The sequence below is a fragment of the Gobius niger genome, assembly GCF_951799975.1.
Source record: "Gobius niger genome assembly, chromosome: 1".
In the NCBI taxonomy this organism is placed as follows: domain Eukaryota; kingdom Metazoa; phylum Chordata; class Actinopteri; order Gobiiformes; family Gobiidae; genus Gobius; species Gobius niger.
In genome coordinates this window covers 59,499,003-59,519,309 of record NC_136852.1, presented here as the reverse complement: position 1 = coordinate 59,519,309, position 20,307 = coordinate 59,499,003, and the positions used below count along the sequence as shown (strand labels likewise).

At 40.0% G+C, this 20,307-nt stretch overlaps 1 protein-coding gene across 2 annotated transcripts in view; it reads left to right on the top strand.

Moving 5' to 3' along the window:
- adamts3 (ADAM metallopeptidase with thrombospondin type 1 motif, 3) overlaps window positions 1-20,307 on the top strand; it is a 111,296-nt gene that overhangs the window by 46,643 nt on the left and 44,346 nt on the right. For both annotated transcript variants that reach the window (XM_079577087.1, XM_079577086.1), the window contains exons 6-8: window positions 6,834-6,917; window positions 8,244-8,400; window positions 13,654-13,759. In XM_079577087.1, coding sequence (XP_079433213.1) covers window positions 6,834-6,917; window positions 8,244-8,400; window positions 13,654-13,759 — 347 coding nt within the window. The remainder of the gene's footprint in view (window positions 1-6,833; window positions 6,918-8,243; window positions 8,401-13,653; window positions 13,760-20,307) is intronic.

Below are 20,307 nucleotides of genomic sequence, written 5' to 3'. Positions count from 1 at the left end.
ACAATATAGTCCCCCCTTTTATCCGCTTAGAAAATCCACATTGTTTAATTTTGTGTAATTATACTTTGTAGTGTAACACTTCACGTAACCATATTTAAATAGGGAAAACGTGGAAGAGCTTGGTAGCTTCTATCTTGACCAGTTTTGGAGCTATAGTGGAGAGGGGGAGAGGCTAAATGCTAACGCCGTCTGCGCTGTGTTTACGTGACTGAAGGCACGGGTGAAGATCAGACAGGTCCTAAAGAACTCGTCAAAGCTAAGGTAAGAACATATCTCAGTATGTAAAAACGGTGGCCTATTCCTTTAAGAGAAATGTTTTGGCCTTTTTCAAAGCCAAAGTAAATTCTAGTCAAGAGATTTTAGGCATTTCATGAAGGCAATTAAAATTAGATTTGCGATTAATTTGTTAATTCTTTTAATCGATTCCTGGCCCTAAAAATAATTAATAATTTATTTGACCTATAAAAAAATATAAACATAAGAATCACTGCAACACCTCATGAAATTTGCTTTACCTACTCTTTTGTAAATATGTTATCTGTCATGGGCGTGGCTTTGGCAATTAAAGTTCGAGCATATTGTTTGCAAACTGCAATTGATTAATTAAAAACAAAGTAGTTGATATGCTGTGTTGTTTTTATGGTTTAGTAGCAGTAATATGCAGGTATTAGCCGTGTCCACTTTTTGTTGGTTTTCATGAGACCCCCCTTGAAATGACCAGAACCCCCTAATGCCCCCCTAATCAAAATTGTCTGGAGCTTCCACTGATTGTAAATAATATAAAATGTGACGTCGTAAATGTACTTCTTAATACAGCAGGTACTGTATATACTGTACATACATCATTAAATAAGCACATGTATGACCCAGGATTTACTGTGAGGCAATATAAAGCACATCCCATTTTTTCTGAGCCAACTACAGAGGTTTGTCACCTCCTGATAGCATTTTTCTGCTGACCAACTTTGAGGCTAATCTAAACCTGACATGTGGTGCCAGCCTGTGTCTCTTGATCTTCTTGTTGCTGCCCGAGTCACCACATAATAGTGCTTTTCCATAGCGCAGGCAATGTAGGACTTCCACCGTCTCACCTACATTTATGAGACAGCGACTGCTGGGATGTGACACTACTGTTTAATTTGCTCTTTAAACTTCCGCGATTGTGCTAGCCCCCATACTACCTTTCATCTGTCCACTGTTATTTTGACGCTATGTGGCGAACTGATATACAATTTTTCCTCTCGACAATCAGTGTAATGTAGCCGTCACTGAGCTTGAAAGGCGCATGAGAAGTGCAGTGTTTTCCATCAACTGTCACATATCTAGTAATTGGATAAAACCCTTGAGACAGACGAGATGCTGCGAAGCAAACAAACTCTTTCACATTTACATACTCAAAAAGTAGGTTCTGCGTAAAATTGGTGGTGTGTCTTTTTATAACAGTATGTGTTTTCAAAAAAAGTTTTACACTTGGTTGTAATTTTGCATTCAGAAGAAAAGTGCAGGTTGTTTTATTGACTTCACAAGCTGAAATGATGTCTTGTATTTTTATAAAGCATCACAAACTTACCTAAAGAATGAGCACTATTGATTTAAGACTTTGGTAAGAGATGACTTTACCACACAACACACATCAGCAGCAAGGCAGAACTGAAAATATAGGTTGAAGTGAGTGAAAAAGTTTTCAAATAACATTTTTGAAACAGCAGCCATGTGTGAATTGAAAGCCAATAGAAAAAACACCGGTAGATGAGCTTTGCTACATACTCTATCTGTCCAGTCCTGATGGCTCTCCGAGTTTGGGTTAAATGTCCATTTTAGTTTTGTTCTGGCCTAGAGGGTAGCAGTAAGTCAAAGCAAAAATAAATACATTGATCATTTTTCAAAGGATGTACACAGATGTTGACAATTTGGACTGTCTCAAGACAGCATGTTAAATGTAAATATGCTCTAGAGGCACATCTTCCATGAAGGTGCTTGAGTCATCTTCTGTACATCTGTACATCTTCTGTAAGATGGACAACTCCTGTACGACTGAGAGCCTACACAGACCTCTAGAGGCACAGGAACACAATGTTTGACAGTGCAACAACTCACACAGCGCAAAAGAATACGAGCGATCGCGATGTCGTCACATCCGTTGGCCGTCGTTGGCATTTTACATTTTATTATAATCCTATAATCAGCAAATCAAATCAAATCAAATCAATTTTATTTGTATAGCGCTTTTCATACATGTCATGTAACACAAAGTGCTTTACAGATTTAAAAACATTCTCTCACACCCACTTCCTTCCAGAAAAAACAGACACATTGTAGCATTCACACTCCCCCCACCCACCTCCCCAGAGACAAGCTGCACAAGCACACAATACACACTCAAGGTAAAACAGTGGAGATTATGGACAAAAGGCTAAGATAAGGCTAAGATAAGGCTGGGTGCAGATAAACCAGGTAAGGGAACACCATCCAAGGAGCCGTCTGCATCGGGAGCGGCACCTCGGCTGCAGCCACAGGGACCAACACAGGGTGCCCGGACAACACCACACCTCCATCCAGACACCCACAAGACAGCACCCCAGCAGCCACAGCCAACCACCGCTCCCGAGGCAGAGGGCTCCTCCAGAGGAAACTGGAAGAGCATAAAAATTGTTAAAATAAATAAAAGTACGTAAGTAAAATTGAATAATAGGATAATAAAAAAAAAAATAAGACCGAGAGGTAAAATACATAAATACAGAATAAATATTAATAACTATTAAATGTCAATTTAATTAATTATAAGGTGCTGATAAATAATAATAAATAGGCCTAGCAAAAATAAATATCAGTTAAAAGCTAAGCTAAAAAGGTGGGTCTTGAGCCTGCTCTTAAAAACATGAACGTTCTCTGCAGCCCTGAGCTCCTCCGGCAGGTCATTCCAGAGGCGAGGGCCGTAACACTGGAAAGACGCCTCACCGTGAGTTTTCCTGTTCACTTTAGGAGTAACTAGGAGACCCCTGCCGGAGGAGCGAAGGGGCCGTGAAGGTTCATAAGGTAAAAGCAGTTCTGAAAGATAAGAAGGACCAAGACCATTAAGACATTTAAAAACCATTAAAAAAAAAAAAAAAAAAAAAAACAATGTCCATACAGTGCATTGCTTCTCTTGCGCTGTAACAGATCTATCATTATATAAAACCGAGTTAGAGGCCTGTATGCATCAGCTGTTGCCTACCATTCACCAAAACATCCGGCGAAAATTGCGGAAGTAAACAATAACAGCGATCGCTCGTATAGAGCATGTTTCTCTATGCTCAATATCAGTAAGAACTGGTCTTCTACAATGTACAGGAGAGGCTTTGGCTTGAGGAGATAGGGCCACTCACTGAGGCCTCACATATGAACGACCTGCAGCAGATTACAGTGTGGGAGAATGATAATGTGTGGTGTCATTTCAGCCCTGTGCCCTCAGACCAGTGCAATCTCTTTCTGCTTTCATTGAGCTTTGAGCTCACATTCTGTGACACCTCTGCAACACACAGATACACACCAAACTTTATAAATTGAAGCTAGATTTGTATCCTCCTTGAATGTATTTCCATTTGCTCTACATTAGAAAAGCACTGGCATTGTGCAATGAGGCATTGATGTTCAGTGAAAATGCAGTGGCCTAAAGATAATGAAATCCACCCTGATCGCGCTCTAGTTAAATTAGATGACTGCGGATGATAATTATTTCCGACCGTTTCTGTTGGCTCTCTATTGTTTAGTTTGTTTAGTTGTACAAGAAGTGATATGAAATGGACCATACAAAGTGCGCTGTCAATATACCAGATGCAAACACAGATGCATTTCCACTGTAGCTGACACATTGTTCTGTTTGTTAGAACAAGATACAAGTCATTTTTCATTTGAAGTCGAGCCTAATTTCTGAATAGCTCCTTGTAGTTGAATGTTATGTTAATGCAGTTTGTTCCTCCCCAACTGCACACATCTGAATAATGCCCACCTGAGCCGCTCCATCACTGAGTTAGACTGATTCCCCATGTGCAGCTGCCGCCTAAAGGGGAAATTTGATTCTGCTGTCTGATTAAAAACAGACAAGAGCTACACCAAACATATTACATTCAAGAAAACAAGGCGTACAGCCACTCAAGAAAGAAAAAAAATGTGAAATTGTTCATCAGGAGTTGTGTTCTGAAATCACTTGTGAGATTCCTTCCATGTAATGTGAAGGGAAACTGCAGGAAGAGCTGCAGAAAGCTGTGGGCTTCTGACTCACTCATGTGCCTTTGCAGTGCTTTTAAGGAGGTGATAGTTTTTCTTCAGGTTGGTGGTTGAGGTAGGTCAGTATAGTTCTGTTGCTTTGCCAAATCAAGCTCTGAACCTCTGTGCTGCTGTGTTTTGTTCTTGTTCGTACAATGTGAAAGATACTTGACACTTGGCTCACACAGTTACTCACCGTGGATGGTTTTCTCCTGCTGCGTATCAATGGAAATCCAATGAAGCCGAAGAGATGAACCACAGAGATCCACAAAATTAAGATCTAAATCATACTTTTTATACAATATGCAACAAAGTGATTGATACTGTGACTTTTTTTGCAGGGAGGATCTAAAGAAGATCAATTCACTTACTGTATATAGTAAATTAAAGGCCCTTTACCTGATGTGTTTCTTATTACAAACTGATGTGTTTTTTTAATACAAACAATTAAAGAGGAAGCCAAATTCTTCAAATGAGTTAATAACTGCATCTCACTACTTGCCATACAGCATGACCCAGTATGATAAATTAAGATGCTTTAAAGGAACAGGCCACTGTTTTTACATACTGAGATATGTTATTGCCTGAGCTTAAACAAGTTGATACGTACCTTTCTGGTCTTTGTGCGTGCCTGTGGAAGAGCTCGGTTACTTCTTACTATACCATGTTTGGAGCTATAGGAATACACTGGGAGAGACCAAATGCACATACATTTTTGGTCGTTTTGCTTGACTGAGAGCACATGTGAGCACTCGATGTGGAAACATTCAATAAAATGATATATTTTTCCTCATATTTATGACCATAATCTACTGCTTTTTTTCTTCTCTTCTTCTTCAATTATTTTTTATTAAATTGAGTTTACAACGAAAAATGATATCAACACAGATATTAGATATTAAAAGAAAAATAATCCCCTCTTTTGCACTGCAAGCACTTGGTCAGATGTGCACAGCAACCACTGCCTCAATATATGTTAATAACAAAAAAAGAAATAAGAAAAGACAGACAAACAGACCATGAACAGAAATAATATATAATGTGTACATGAATGATCATCACTCATGATGATTTGGACAAATACGTTAGCACAGGTCCCCAGACCTGTTCCCAGTGGCCCTTATTTCTTAGACCACAGAAGTTTCAAGTTTGATTTGGACAAAAGTTTTCCCAAACATTATTTCTTGTTGCCTAAATGACAGGAGCGAGGCCTCATTCTGTTTCTGCCTCTTTTATTTTTGGACGCACTTAAAATAATAAGCCTAGTCGTTTTGGGCATTGTTGTGTTTTCTTTTCTTTCTTTTTTTCCCGCAATAACCGTAATCCGGCGAGAAAACCACTCAAACTGAGACTTATCGGTGCTAAAACAGTGACATGTGACCGTGCTGTGGTAACCCCACATTTATTTGGTCCCTTTTATAAAGTTTGGCATGTGCAGAATCTTATTGTTATTTTCTTTTATTAAAAGTGTGCCTGTCAATCAACAGTAGCTGCACACGAATCACTCGAGGGTGGGGGGATTGGTGGCACAGTGGCTTATGGGATGGCACATAGCTCCTAATCGCCGGTGAGTTAGCACCCGAGGTCCCTATACTCTGATAGCTGATAGCTCTGATAGTTAGCATACAGGCTCCTTTCCCTAAGTCCTTCCTCGGAGGCTTCTTATCATGGCGGATGCTGACGCACATCTGGTTTGGTGTGAGACCTCTTACCAATTTAAGGGTCTAATTTCAGATTCCATTCTGTGTCTTCTGGCATTTTGTGCATCCCTAATAAGAGCAGAGAGATTTTGATAGGATAAGAAACATGCCCTAATTGTGCCCCAAGTGTGATGCCCTACTCTGGGGTCTGATCATGTATATTTCGATGAATATCAACGAAGAACTGTCTTGAAGATCATTAAATCAAGCATGTATTTTTATATGCCTGACATTTGCCATTATTTTAGCCTAATAACCGCTATGAGTATTTTTAAAGTATGGGTGGCCAGCGAGATGAGTGAGATATTGGTACGACAGTCCTGATTGGCTCAAAATTGGTGGGGACATGTTCACACCAATCCGTTCAAACTTTTGCACTTTGACCTCTTTCACCTCTGGATTCTCCTGGGCCATTCCAGATGCCAAATCACTCAGGGGGGGCTGCATGAGAACGAATATTAGCCAATCCAAGCCATTCGATTACAGGCCTACTGTTAGCATTAGTTTGTTATAGGCCTGCCTGGATTTTGGTTGGTTGGCCCATTAAGTAGAGTTTTACTTCAGAAAAAATTTCCGAACTTTGTTGTGCTGCTTTTGACAGTTTATGTTTTATGAAGCACATAACAGATATTTAATTATATTAGACCCTGGCTGTAAAATAAGAAGACATTTTTCAATTGGTATTGCTCAGACTGTATGTTGTGCATCTCAAAGTGATGCGAAGTGCTTTAAAACCATTAAGGTATTTTAAGCAATGAAAATATTACAAATGAATAATTCCCCATACCATCTCTGCAAAATCAATTGGCACAGCAGTCAAAAAAAGTCTGGACACACTGAGCATAATGTAAGTGGTGGGCTAAAACTGTCTTCTCTTTGCCTTTTCAGGTCAATGAAATTTACCATGATGAGTCTCTGGGAGTGCACATCAATGTGGTGCTGGTCAGGATGATCATGCTCGGATATGCCAAGGTAAGTTAGAATAGAACAGTTTTGGTATATTTATTTGATTATTTATTTAATTTCATTTCCTGATTCAATTGTTAGCAGTACTTGTGCAATTACTGTTCACATGGTTGGTTCACAAGAGAATATATACACTACGGCTCAAAAGACAATGAAAATCCTTGTTCATCTTGCTTCATTATAGATTTTATTTCTATTATGAGCATTACTCATTTTACAAAAATGTATGAATAGTTTCTGTCCTGCTTCAATTGCGCATGACCTTCTTATTTTTCTCGCACAATGTTGTGCCATTTCAGAGATCAAGATCAAACAGATTTCTTGGGCCGTCTTTATACACAAGAACTGCTTTTGTTTCCAATGTGCTTCATTAAAAATCCTGCTGCCGAATGCTTGTTTTCACTTGACAACAACACAATTATTTCTTTAGGCATAGATACATAACACTTATTTACGTGCCTGCAGATTATAGGCTCTGCTTGTCGTGTTGTATTTTTAACACAGGTTCAATAGTGGGATGCGTCACGCAGTAGTGTAAGCCTTCATTACCCTGTCTTCTAAAGCGCAGGAATGAAGGTGTCTACTTTAATTTTAGTTCAGCATGATAGTATATAGATATATGTTTTAGTCATGACTTTTCTTGTTATAGACTGTTTCTTGTTTTTTCATAATATGCACACAGCAAAGTTTGATTTATTCCACAAATCTTATTTAGAATTTTCTGTACAGTATAACAGTGACATCTATTTTACATGGACTGAGGACACGGGCTCGCTGAAGCTCATTCATGCCGGCAATTTGTCTGTTCTTTGGAGCCAACTCCATTGTTTAGAATAGGGCAAGAATAAATATGAAATTAAAAATGAAAGAATGCAATATATATATATAAATTACAGTTAATATAATTTTGGATCTTCTCTGTTCTTTATTCCTTGAGCACCAATGTTGCAGACTTCTGTACTGCTGTTAAAATTATCAGTTAAAATACTCATATAGATCAATTAATGTATCAACAATCATAAAACCGACCAAGATATTTTGTCAAAATATATGTCAAAAAATGTAGACCTCACATCCAGTGATGGTGAACTTAGTGCGGTGTTTTTCAATGGCTCATTATGCAACAGATGTTATGCTATTCAAGCCGATATTTTGAAATGAATGGCATAGAATGAACTGTTTCTGTGTTTAATTCAGTGCTTAATTCAAGCCTATAACTTTCTCTTCCTCCAAATCCCTGCAGCCGCGCCCTTTGTGAGCAGCACATTGAAAACCAACATGGCTGAACCCACTGTCAAGTATTGAGCGTTTGTCTTCTCTTTGTATCGTCAGTCTATTAGCCTTATCGAAAGAGGCAACCCATCGCGCAGCTTGGAAAACGTCTGCCGCTGGGCATTTGGACAGCAGAAGGGAGATGTGGACCATGCGGAACACCACGACCATGCAATCTTCCTCACCCGACAAGGCTTTGGACCCACCGGGATGCAGGGTAAGGCCGCATGCAGGGAGTGCCCTGGACACATTGTCAGTAAAGTTGTGCATTTGAGGGGTGAATAAGTCATAACAGGGCCATACATCTTTTCAAATCTATCATAGGGCTGTACTAATTATAAACTTGAATGAATCCGGTCTAAAATAAAACTATAGGCTACCATGAAGAATCAGTATGCTGAGCAATTACTAATCTAAAAGACAAAACTAGACTATAAATACTGAAACTGCAGATAATCCTTGGTGCCGCCTGAAGCACCCTTCATACCACCACTAGTATTAGTGATGTGCGGCTTAGGGTTTTTTCCACACACTCTGCATCCAAGACAGTTTCTAATCCGCCCCGCACAGCCACACAACGTTGTCTACATTTTTGCAACATGCCCTGCCGTGCAACCATTACTCATTCTAAATATGAGAGGTCTGACTGGACCTCAGCTTTTATTCCGATGAGAAGGCACTTGGAAGTTGCCTAAAACTAGCAGCAAGATGCAAATATGCAAAAACAATGAGCAATGAGAGAGCAGATTTAAACACGAACTCACACACAGACAGAAGGATCAGGGACACAGGGGATATTGGGCTCCATAAAAGCTCTGGATCACAAGCTGAAAAACAATATCTGTTTTATGAAAATCTGCCTCATACTTATGTCAAAAATCTGTTGTAAAGATGTTGCAATTAGACGCGACTCTAAACAGTGATACATGCGTACGGTGATGATAAGCGGAGGAGAGCGGCCTTTGTTTTTCCTTCCGGCACCAGGAAGGAGCTGGGCTATTGAGCTCCACAGGCGTGTGACTACAGAAGCAGTAATAGTTTTGGTGTCCAAGGGCAGTACAAACCTGGGGCCACCTTGGCGGTCCTGTCGAGAACAGTTTCCTTGGGACAGATTTGATAATCTGACTATCTACTTATTGCATTGCATGAGGAGTTGTTAAAATGTAGTTCAGTGGGGCAGATTTAGAATGATAAAGAAAGACATGTTTTTCATACAACATCTACAGTTTATGGCATTGACACTCTTTTATGGAACATGCTCATAAATATATGAAGTAGTTTGTGCACAACCCTAAAAATTTGGAAGGAAGGAACAAACATCACTCTTTGGGTGCAGCATGTTTGAAATGGATTTACTTTCTGCTTCGAAGCAGATAAAGACTGAAATGTAGAATTCATTTTCTTAAATGTAGAATTCATTTTACAACACAAATAATCAGATATGTACTATTTGGCTTGTTCATAGTACGTACAATTTTCACTCTCTTTCTCAGAGACAATAACAAAGCGGAGACTGGACAACTCTCGGAATCAATAGGGTTGTGGCTACATTGACAGACCACTGCATATGATGATACTTTAATATTCTCTGCCTTTTACGGTATGAAGAAGAAATTGGTGCTGTTTCAAAGAAAAGGTCATCCTGTTGGCTCAGTCCTTTTCAGCTGTGCTTTTTCATCATCTCCATGTATGCTACATGTGCAATATTGCTGCTACAGTATGAGAAAGGGTTAGATCAACAGATTACATGGGAGCTAGTATAATAAGATTTCCTAGAACACATTCGCAGCCACTAATTTTCAATTGAACACCTTTAATAAACATGCAATCTCACTAGTTGCTAAATGGTAACATTGCAACCAGCAGGACGCCTAGAGCTGACACACTTTACACCGGTCACTAACGAAACAGTTGACGGTGTTATTTCTGGTCTGAGCTCAAGTCCATAGCCTTGATGAACTACCACTAGATTCTTAAAGTCTGTGCTGAGCAGTTTGTTACTACAACTTACTAACTTAATTAACATCTCATTCCAGACGGTAGCTTTCCCAAAGGCACTTAAGCCACTGCTAAAGAAGAGTGGTCTTGATGCCACAGAAAGGAATAATTATGCTTCAAGATAGGACATACTGTGTCGAGATTAGTAGCTGTGTCTCGGACAGGATGGCAATGACCTGTGGGGTTCCCCAGGGGTCGATCCTGGGGCCCCTCTTGTTGAATTTGTACATACTTCCATTGGGTCAATTAATATCCATTAACAACATGTCCAATCACAATTACGCAGACGACACACAGATCTATGTTTCACTCACAGCGGGTGAACATGGACCTGTAGATACACTGTGTCATTGTATCAAACACATTAGTGCATGGATGCAGTTAAATACAGATAAAACTGAGATAAATTGTTTTTGGCCCACAAAAACACAGGGAGGTTGTCATTGGTCATCTTGAGGCTCTTTGACTAGAACCAAAGTCAAGTTAGAAATCTAGGGGTAATCGTGGACTCAGACCTGAATTTTAACAGTAAATCAATTCAAATCAGCAGCCTATTACCATCTAAAAAACATTGCTAAAATAAAACATATATTGTCTATTGAGAAACTGATTCATGTATTTGTCTCCAGCCGGTGAGACTACTGAAACGGCCTGCTCACTGGTGTTTTAAACGAGCTGTCAGACAGCTGCAGTATATCCAGAAGTCCTGATCAAAACCAGGAAATACGATCATATTAGCCCAGTGCTTCGGTCTCTGCACTGGCTTCCTGTCGCTCAGAGAATAGACTTTAAAGTAGATCTGCTCGTGTACAAGTCCCTTCATGATCAGGCACTAAAGTATATAGCTGAACCACCTCTGCACTTCATGCAGAAAAGGTGGGGAACAGTCTCTGTGAGGACATGAGACAGGCCTCAACCCTGGCTATCTAAGGCTATATAAGTCCAGGCTGAAAGAACATTATTTACTACAAGTAAAGTACTTATTTACTTTACTTGTTTACTTATGGTAATTGATTGTATTTTAATTTTAATATATACATATTTGTATTTTTTACAGATTTTGTTGTATCGATTGAATTGTTTTGTTGTGCTTTTATTGTGTTCATGTGTTTTCGGTGTTGCTGTGAGGCTTTATAAATGTATTTGCCTTGCCTTGCCTGGACTTTGTGGTTGATATTCTTTATAGTTAATCTAGCTCTAAAATTTGTGAATATTAGATCATATTTATTACTGGCAAAGTACAACACAGTTTTATTTCTAGTAAATTCTGCAACCAAAAGACCTGATTTATCGTATTGAAAAATGGCTTTGAAATATATCTTGTTGATACTTTTCTTAAAAAAAAAAAAAAAAGTTCTGTGAATGAAAGCATTCTTGGCTATAGAAAGTAATTGGCTTAGTTCTGAATGTTTTCATTGATTGTAGCACACAGCCATGTGCTGGAGGATGATTGCAGGGTGAGCATTGCAATGATTCTTCTTCTTTGTATTGAAATTCAAAACAACCACTGTCTGCACCAAAATCTTAATTTCAGAGTCTAGTGACTATAATTTCCCTGAAGTGTGGTGCATTTTTTCCAACATATTTACTGTCAGGTCAGTGGCTGTATTGGATTATTAAAGTGCAGTGGGACTTGTCACAATGTAGAGTCCTGGCCAGCAGTTTCATCACTTTCCCAGCACTATAATCTTTGGGGACAAATAAAGCAATTGCCGCTTTGTGTGGAAAATCAATTATGTAGTATGACTATCCTCATGTGGCTTCAGTGTTCCTGATGCCATCAAGGGCATTAGGAGCTGATTGGCTTTGTTTCCTGTAGATCTGCTAGTCTCCTGCAGACTATTTCCAATGCTGTCCGGGGAAATCGTCTCGTAATTACTCGCTGCCAGCCTTCTCTTGAGCCGTTGTTAGATTGTGATAAGTGCAATGCCGCGCTGTAAGCAAGCTGTCATTAGGCCTCTCGGTAAGCGTGTGACATGTTTGGAAATTGACACGAAGAAACATCGCACTGGCCATACTTTATCCCGTGGCTGTTGATGGTGAAGATTTTGGATGGGAGAAAAACACTTTCCATAGCATTATGAGCCTCATTCTTGCATTCACATACTTGAGCAAGCAATTAGCAGTTGATCAAGCGAGTAGAAGGCTATTTATTGGAATAATTTAAGCAATGCCGTGTAACATTGCAGCGAGTGAACATGAATTCCAGCTACATGTTGATTATACAGGAGGTGCACATGTTGATGAATGACCTCACAGTTACTCTTGAATGCTTCAGATGTAGTGAATTAGAAACTTTTACAGAGGAAGAAAATGATGTGTTTGTGATTTGACAGATATGATATTTCAGCATAGCCGCAGAGTCTTAAATAATTTAGAAGATGTTCAGCTTGATCACGCCAAAGCATTAAATTGAACAAAATGCATAAATGTTTTAGTGAACGAGAGAACTTACATTTGTTTTCATCACTGTGTAATCAAAATATACTATTTAATTCGGATCAATTTTGCTTGTAATAACCTACTCAGCAAATCTTTTATCTGAATTATTAAAATTGTCAGTAGAATAAGAAAAACATTATCTGGCATGCAACAGCATTAAATATCACCATGATGGCACTGAAAAGGAACCTCGTGCCACACTGTGTACTTGGGCTGGGGCAACATATCGGGTCGGGTCTCAATACTTTTTTCTGCAATACCAAGTACTTGCAATACTTTATCAAGTATCGCAAGTACTTTCAATACTTCAATAGGCGTTTTTATCATGCACTTTGTTTTACAGCACTTTGTTTTTCTTTACTTTTCAATCTTAACACTTCAATAATTGACAAATGTGGTTTATAAACTTTGGACACATGACAAAACAAACATATTACTTATCATAATTACCTATTTTTTCGCAATACGTATAAGATCGGTCCCTGACTATTATATCGGATCATGACAAAAGTATCGTCCCAGCCCTAATATTTAGGGAAGCGAGGGAAAAGTAAGCCTTACAATGGTTAAAAATAATTAATAGGAAGTTCTAGACCTTGTTTTTATATTTGTAGCATTAGACATTGCCTCTGGTTCTGAATTCATGTACTTAATAGTATTTTCAGTTTTAATAGTAAACAGAAATGTTGCAATGGCACTGAAAAACAGCACAGGATTTAAGCAGGGATTTATTTCCCTTCTCACATACACTCATCAATGATATCCAGTTTATTTATTGTTTTTCAAGGGTCTGACAGTCAACTTTAATGTTTTCCCTCTGTTCTGGAAACAGGTCACATCAATGTGCAAATTACATGACAAAAATACCTTGTATTTATGTAGTGTACTTTGAGGAATGTCTCTTCCTTCACTTCCTCCTCGTCACCTGTTACACATTTGCAATACAAAGGTCTTGTCTTCTCAACTGTGTGCCATGTAATGTAATAACTTTCCAAAACCTTAGCCGTCTTTTTTCTCTGTGTGTTGATAGGGTACGCTCCAGTCACGGGGATGTGTCACCCTGTCAGAAGCTGCACGCTAAACCATGAAGATGGATTCTCCTCTGCTTTTGTTGTGGCCCACGAAACTGGACATGTGTATGTGCCTCTTAACTTCCTAATCTTTTTTTTCTTTATCTTGTTGCCGGTGGATATGTGACCTGGCAAGAACCACAGTGGTATTACAGTGCCAATAACATTAGCACTGACATCAGTGATTGCTGCGGCTCATACTGTTTGAGGAGAGGTCAAACGTTTGGCGCAGCATTTACTGCTGATTGGATCAAGCAAAACTCCTTTTAGCCAATTACAGTCAAGTAATCTCCCCGTCTCAAAACTTAAACCCCACCCATTTAAAAAAGCCTACTAACGTTCAGTAGTTACCCTCTAGTTGTTTATGTGTTGTTTTATGTTTGATTTTATTATTGTATTTTTGCAACAACTACAATGAAAGAGCTGCACGAGGAGGAGCTGCATCTAATATTGTTTGGAGTAGGGCTGGACTGGCCATCGGGAGCACCGGGGGTTTTCCCGGGGGGGCCGACGTATAGTGGGGAAAATTTGGCCAAAATCCAATAGAAATTCTATGGGGAACTGACCAAACACTTTTTTCCCCACTGTACTTTGGGGCCGGTCTGATGAGATGAGAACTGCGGCCTGTATTGCACCACACCGGCCCTCAAGAGATACTACATGTTCTATTGAACATGTGTTCAATATATTGAACTTGGGCTTGTCTATAATTGAGTGCAATTACACAACTTGTCCACTGGATGTATCTGACGCCTTTTATACCCCTTTGTTGGCATGCTTTTTTTGAGTTATGGTTCCCAGATAATCTCGTAGCCTATGAGCAATGGGCCTCTCGGATACGACATTACTCATTCCCCTCACATCATTTGCCAATATAAGTGAAAAGAGGTTATTGTAACACCCTCCAGGACTCACAGAGCCTCAGGTCTCTAATTTTATATATTTAGACAAATGTATGCAAAGAAGTGCATGTTGGGAGTTGTCAGGGGACTGGCCCTCCTGCCCCTTGTCTCAGTGCACGCAGTTTGGAAAAAGCTTCTGGTTTTACAATAGGAATTACAAAATTTTGTCCATTTTGGGACTTTTTTGGGATTCTACACCTCCCTAGCTCTGTGGTGAGTTTTATCATTACATTACCTAAATCAATTAAGAAATTATGCAAATGTTGCAGCAAGTTGTAAACGACAAGATTTAAGTTGTGAGTGCTCTGAGGCGTTAGCTTGAATTCGGCAGAAACAACATGCGGCTATTGTCCTGGGTTTTATACTGTTTTAGTTCAAGGGCTTATTGTATTGCTAATGACCTTGACTGTTGAATTGAATACTGTATGAAAACTGTGAAAACATGAGTGCAGGGCGCTTCATAACATTAATTGACGCACAGCAGTGGAGCAATGCGCCACTCGTTTAGCTCCATAGGTAGAGTGAGAACATTCCTGACCCGTCTTTTTTTTTTGACTGGGCACCCACTGGGAATAACATAAATCAGAGCCTATTGCATAACTGATTTTTTAGTGGGCTGGTCTTGACCCAAAAGTCAGTTGCCGCCGTTGTTACCTGTTGGTAAAGTATAGATTGATTGATTGATTGATTGATTGATTGATTGATTGATTGATTGATTGATTGATTGATTGATTGATTGATTGATTGATTGATTGATTGATTGATTGATTGATTGATTGATTGATTGATTGATTGATTGAGGTTCATTGGATGACTGATGTACATATATAAATTACATTACATAGTATACAAATGTACAATTTACGCAATTATGTACAATATTTGTTACAATCTTAATATGCATCAAATGGGAGAAGAAGAATAACTTATAAACTCCCACCGTTGTAATGTCATTATTGTCAAGTCATTATTGTAAAACAGTAATGAACAATGACATGACAACAACCCACAGCGCAATAATCCCAGCCAATCCCAAAGGCAGCAGGCTGACAACACACAGGCCAAAGCCAGAGCCAGTGACGCACGAGACAGTCCACCACGTTCAATACCACCAAATTGTTTTTATGTGGTTTGATGTACAACATCCATGTCACTTTTTTCCCCTTTACTGCTCAAGTTGTCAACGTTTATGCTGTTCAAATTAAGCTGAGGTGTGATATTTGAAATTTGTTTCCCAAAACGTTCTTCTACATTCTGTTTTATTTGGGCAGAAGCAAAGCGCTTTCTTTTTGCCCACCCTATATACACGTCAAGAAACTCAACAACATCAAACTTTTTGCATTAAATTCACATTCTATGACAACATAACTGGAATGCGATGCTCAATTTGACAAATTCATTACACCAGTTCAAAAGCGAACAATATAAAAGAGTAAGAATAAAATACTAAACTATAGTTTTATCTAAATGCTGTGAATTCTTGAACCATATACAGTGACCCTTATTCTGAAATAATTAACAAGACATCACCAAGGCAAACTGTGGTTTATGGAGATTTTATTACAAAAATCAATAAAGACGGCATTGAATATTTTAATGCAAAACCCGATAGTATAGATTACAGATCAGGATTCTGATCTGAAGAGGCTAGCCCTGGAAGTACTAGGTTTAAAGGATGAATAATCAGATAAAATATTCTTGAGTTCATCAGTCAGTGGGTGTTACACATGAGAGGAGATGTGGTCCTGCGTATCAAAGGGCTGACGTCCGACTTGGTCATGGTCTCTCGGGTGGTGATCTCGAGCTGATGCGGATAAGAGCGGCGCCCTCTCCCAGCTCAGCTAGGCATTGGTCGAGCTAGCTTCACTCCAGTGGGTAGTTGAAAGCTCAAGGTTGACTCACAAGTTCAGTGTAATGCTAAATTTGCAACGATCAAAAATGCTGTTGTCTTGTTGAAAAATGCAAATGTCCTTAAAAGTAACAACTGGATTGTTACAACCATGTGAAATGACTGTCAAAGCTTGAGGATTCTTGGCTGTCACCTGTGTGAGACAATGAAAGGTCAGAGGTCAGGTGATATAGCTGGTAGAGCCATGCTGACTCTCTCTCTTGCTGCAGTCTCTCTTTCTGTTTCCGTCTGCGTCGTTATTCGATCTGAGTTATGTGTCACCCAGTGTTTTGTAATCTGAATCTGAATCAATCGGTTCAGTCGTAACTCGATATGATCATCAAGACAAATCACCGTGGTAAGTAAGTAAGTAAGTAAGTCTCTCTGGTTCTGACTGTGATCCATCCATCCATCCATTTTCTTCCGCTTTATCCGGGGCCGGGTCGCGGGGGCAGCAGTCTTAGCAGAGATGCCCAAACTTCCCGATCCACACACACCTCCTCCAGCTGTTCTGGGGGGACCCCGAGGCGACACCAGGCCAGCTCGGGGACATAGTCCCACCAGCGTGCCCTGGGCCTTCCACGAGGCCTTGTCCCATTAGGACATGCCTGGAATACGTCCCGCGGGAGTCTCTACACGTCTCTATACGTCTCTACTCCGAGCTCCTCCCGGGTAACTGAGCTCCTCACCCGATCTCGGAGGGTGCGCCCAGCCACCCTGCGAAGGAAACTCATTTCGGCCGCTTGTATTCGCGATCTTGTCCTTTCGGTCATGACCCAAATCTTATGACCATAGGTGAGGGTGGGAACGTAGATCGATCGGTAAATCGAGAGCTTTGCCCTCCGACTCAGCTCCCTCTTCACCACAACAGACCGATACAGCGACCGCATCACTGCTGACGCCGCACCGATCCGTCTGTCGATCTCACGCTCCATCCGTCCCTCACTCGTGAACAAGACCCCGAGATACTTGAACTCCTCTGCTTGAGGTAAGGACTCCCCACCGACCTGAAGAGGGGAAACCACCTTTTTCCGGTGGAGAACCATGGCCTCAGATTTGGAGGTGCTGATCCTCATCCCGGCCGCTACACACTCGGCTGCAAACCGCCCCGGAAGGGCCTTCAGCGCGCTTTTCAGTAAGCCTTAAATGTAATTGAAGAAATGCAGTACAATTTAAGTAGCACAGTAATAACAGCACAAAACTTATTACACATGCATTATCAATATTTTGACATTATGTAAAGGCAATTTTGTTGACCTTGGGAAAGAAACACCACTAGCATGGATCACATTTAATTGAGTTCATTCTCACTGTCAGTGAATGAAGGAATTGCCTTTGGTGATATTTTATATTTGAAATCAGTCTTTAGAGAGTGATGGTGAGTCCAATTCAAAAGGCCATTTAAGTTTGTGGTGGCAAGTTGGAATCCACACCTCTGGTGGTGAGATAAAAAGATTGGTGTGTGTTTTCTAAATGTGACTTTAATCAGTCATCCATTATGGATGTCTCCGTACGTGAAACAACGGTATGGCATACCATGGTTTCACATACAGAGAATTGTGGCACATTGTGAAGGAATTTAGATCCCTGTGGAGAGTGTCTTGGAGTGGGATTCTTATCTGTCCCTTGGTATGCCGTAACCACGGCAATGGGGCAGCATAGGTCAAAACGTCACACTCTACACTAATTACACATAATCACATAATTAATATGAATCAATGATATCCCAAGTCACAATTACAAATTGTCTACAATGCCACCAAACACACTATGTTTCACAAATAAGATTACTAGCAATAGTAATTGCATTGTTCACAATCCATAAACAAAATTGTAGGCTGTAGCACAGTAATGCAGCTGGTCAGGCTCTCTATGGTCCCTCTGTAGTAGACGCACTCAGAACTGGGACTCTTGCTCTTCTCTTCATTGTTACATCACTATTTTTTCTTTTATGGACTTGTTATGGGTTGAGAGAAAAGGTCTTGTGCTCACAAGGGGGTTGGTGTGCTAGAAAATGTCCTTATTATGTTTCCATATCAATATGTTTGACACAGCTTGAATGTTTAGTCTGTTCTGTTCCAGTGTCACAGGGCTCGCCTTAAGACATGATTTGCGCTTTCTGTCTGATCACAGGGTGTGGACGCTCTGTGATGTGTAAAGTGGACATAGACTATTATCAATTAAAGTTGTCTAACACCTGGAGTTTGTTTATGGTGGAATTTATATTCATCACATGAATATAATTTCAGGATTAAAAATAAAGCACATCTGCAAAACATTTCTATGAACGCAGGAAAAGAGAAAGTCTTGTGTGAGGGTAGAGTTAAGAAATCTGGTACCCACACAGGTGGGACAGTGGTTATAGCAAACACAGTGTAAGATTATCGGATTTGTTGGATTTGTTGTTCATAGTAAAATCTTAATGCTCAAACGTAATCATCAGCAGCAGTAGTCAGTATTGCCAGGGCTTGTGCACCTCACTGTGCTTCAGTTGCTGCCGCTGATACGAAGATCAATTTGAGAGCTGTGTGTGTTTTCACTGTCATTAGCCTGAGGTGGACATGGGCGTGGACTTCACCCACCTTTGCTCCAGTGTCTGTGTATTGTATGAATGAGAGTGTGAATGGGTGAGCAGTTCCTTGATGTAAAGCATGTAAGAGCGCTATGTAAGTTGAGACCATTTACAGTGTTTTAGTTGCTTTTATGATGTAGTAACATATGTTCTACAGTGTGCATTGAGCTTTTCCTTACATTCTTGCTCTTACACTTTTATCACACAACTGTCCTTTTTCCTCAATCCTTTTTTATTCTGTTTTTAAATTAAACCAAAGGGCACTTAATGCGTTTTCACATACAAAACATAAACATTTGTAGATTTCATTCTTGAATGTCTGTCATATTTGAAATGTCAACATCGCCACAAAACACAAAACAGCTTTTGTGGAGGCTGACGGCAAGATGACAAGTGATCCACAAAAATGAGAAAAACCCAAAAGAGCATATGCAGCGAAAGTTTGATAAATAAAACTCCATCTGCATTGTTGAACCTTGCTGCCTTTGTTAGCTCACGCCTTCATTTTTTCTTCAATCTGAATTATTTTATCTTATGTATCTTGGTCTCTTATCGATCTTAGCTGCCTTTTGGCAGGCGCATTGAGTTGCCTTGTGTGCTAATTCCTTTTAAAATATAAAAGTTTTTGAGAAGTACGTCATACAGTTAAAAAAAGAATCAGTCATTGAAGTTACATAAGCCACTGACATGGCCCCCTTCATTTATGTGGACTTGGAACAAAACAGAGATTCAAACACACATTTTGTCATTGAAGGGGCGTCACAGAAATGTCCCACAGGATGAGGACAACAAATAGTGTTGCAACATTGCCACCACTGCTTGAGACCATGCAGAGACCACACAGAGACTTGGTAAAGTCTCAGCTGAAATAGAACCTGTTAGTTATACTATCTGGAGACTTGCCTTATGCCGTGGTGCAGCGGTTTGCGCTCGTGATTCGGGTTAGATTCCCACCTGCACAGGGGTTTTCTGTGTGGACTTTGCATGTTCTCCCTTCCTCCGGGTACTGCGATTTCCCCTACCACTAAAAATATGAACAATAGGCCAGGTTGAATGAGGGGGTGTTTGAGAGAGCGAGTGGGGGACAATGGATGGAAATTAGCCCGCAGCGTGTTTACATGTATGAGACCCATGTATCCCGACCAAATAAACAAACAAATAAATAAGAATCAAATTCGAATAAATCTTTGTGACCAGCGGCAACTCGAGTCTCCAACTAGTCTCCTGGCCAATGCGATAGACCCGAGTTGCA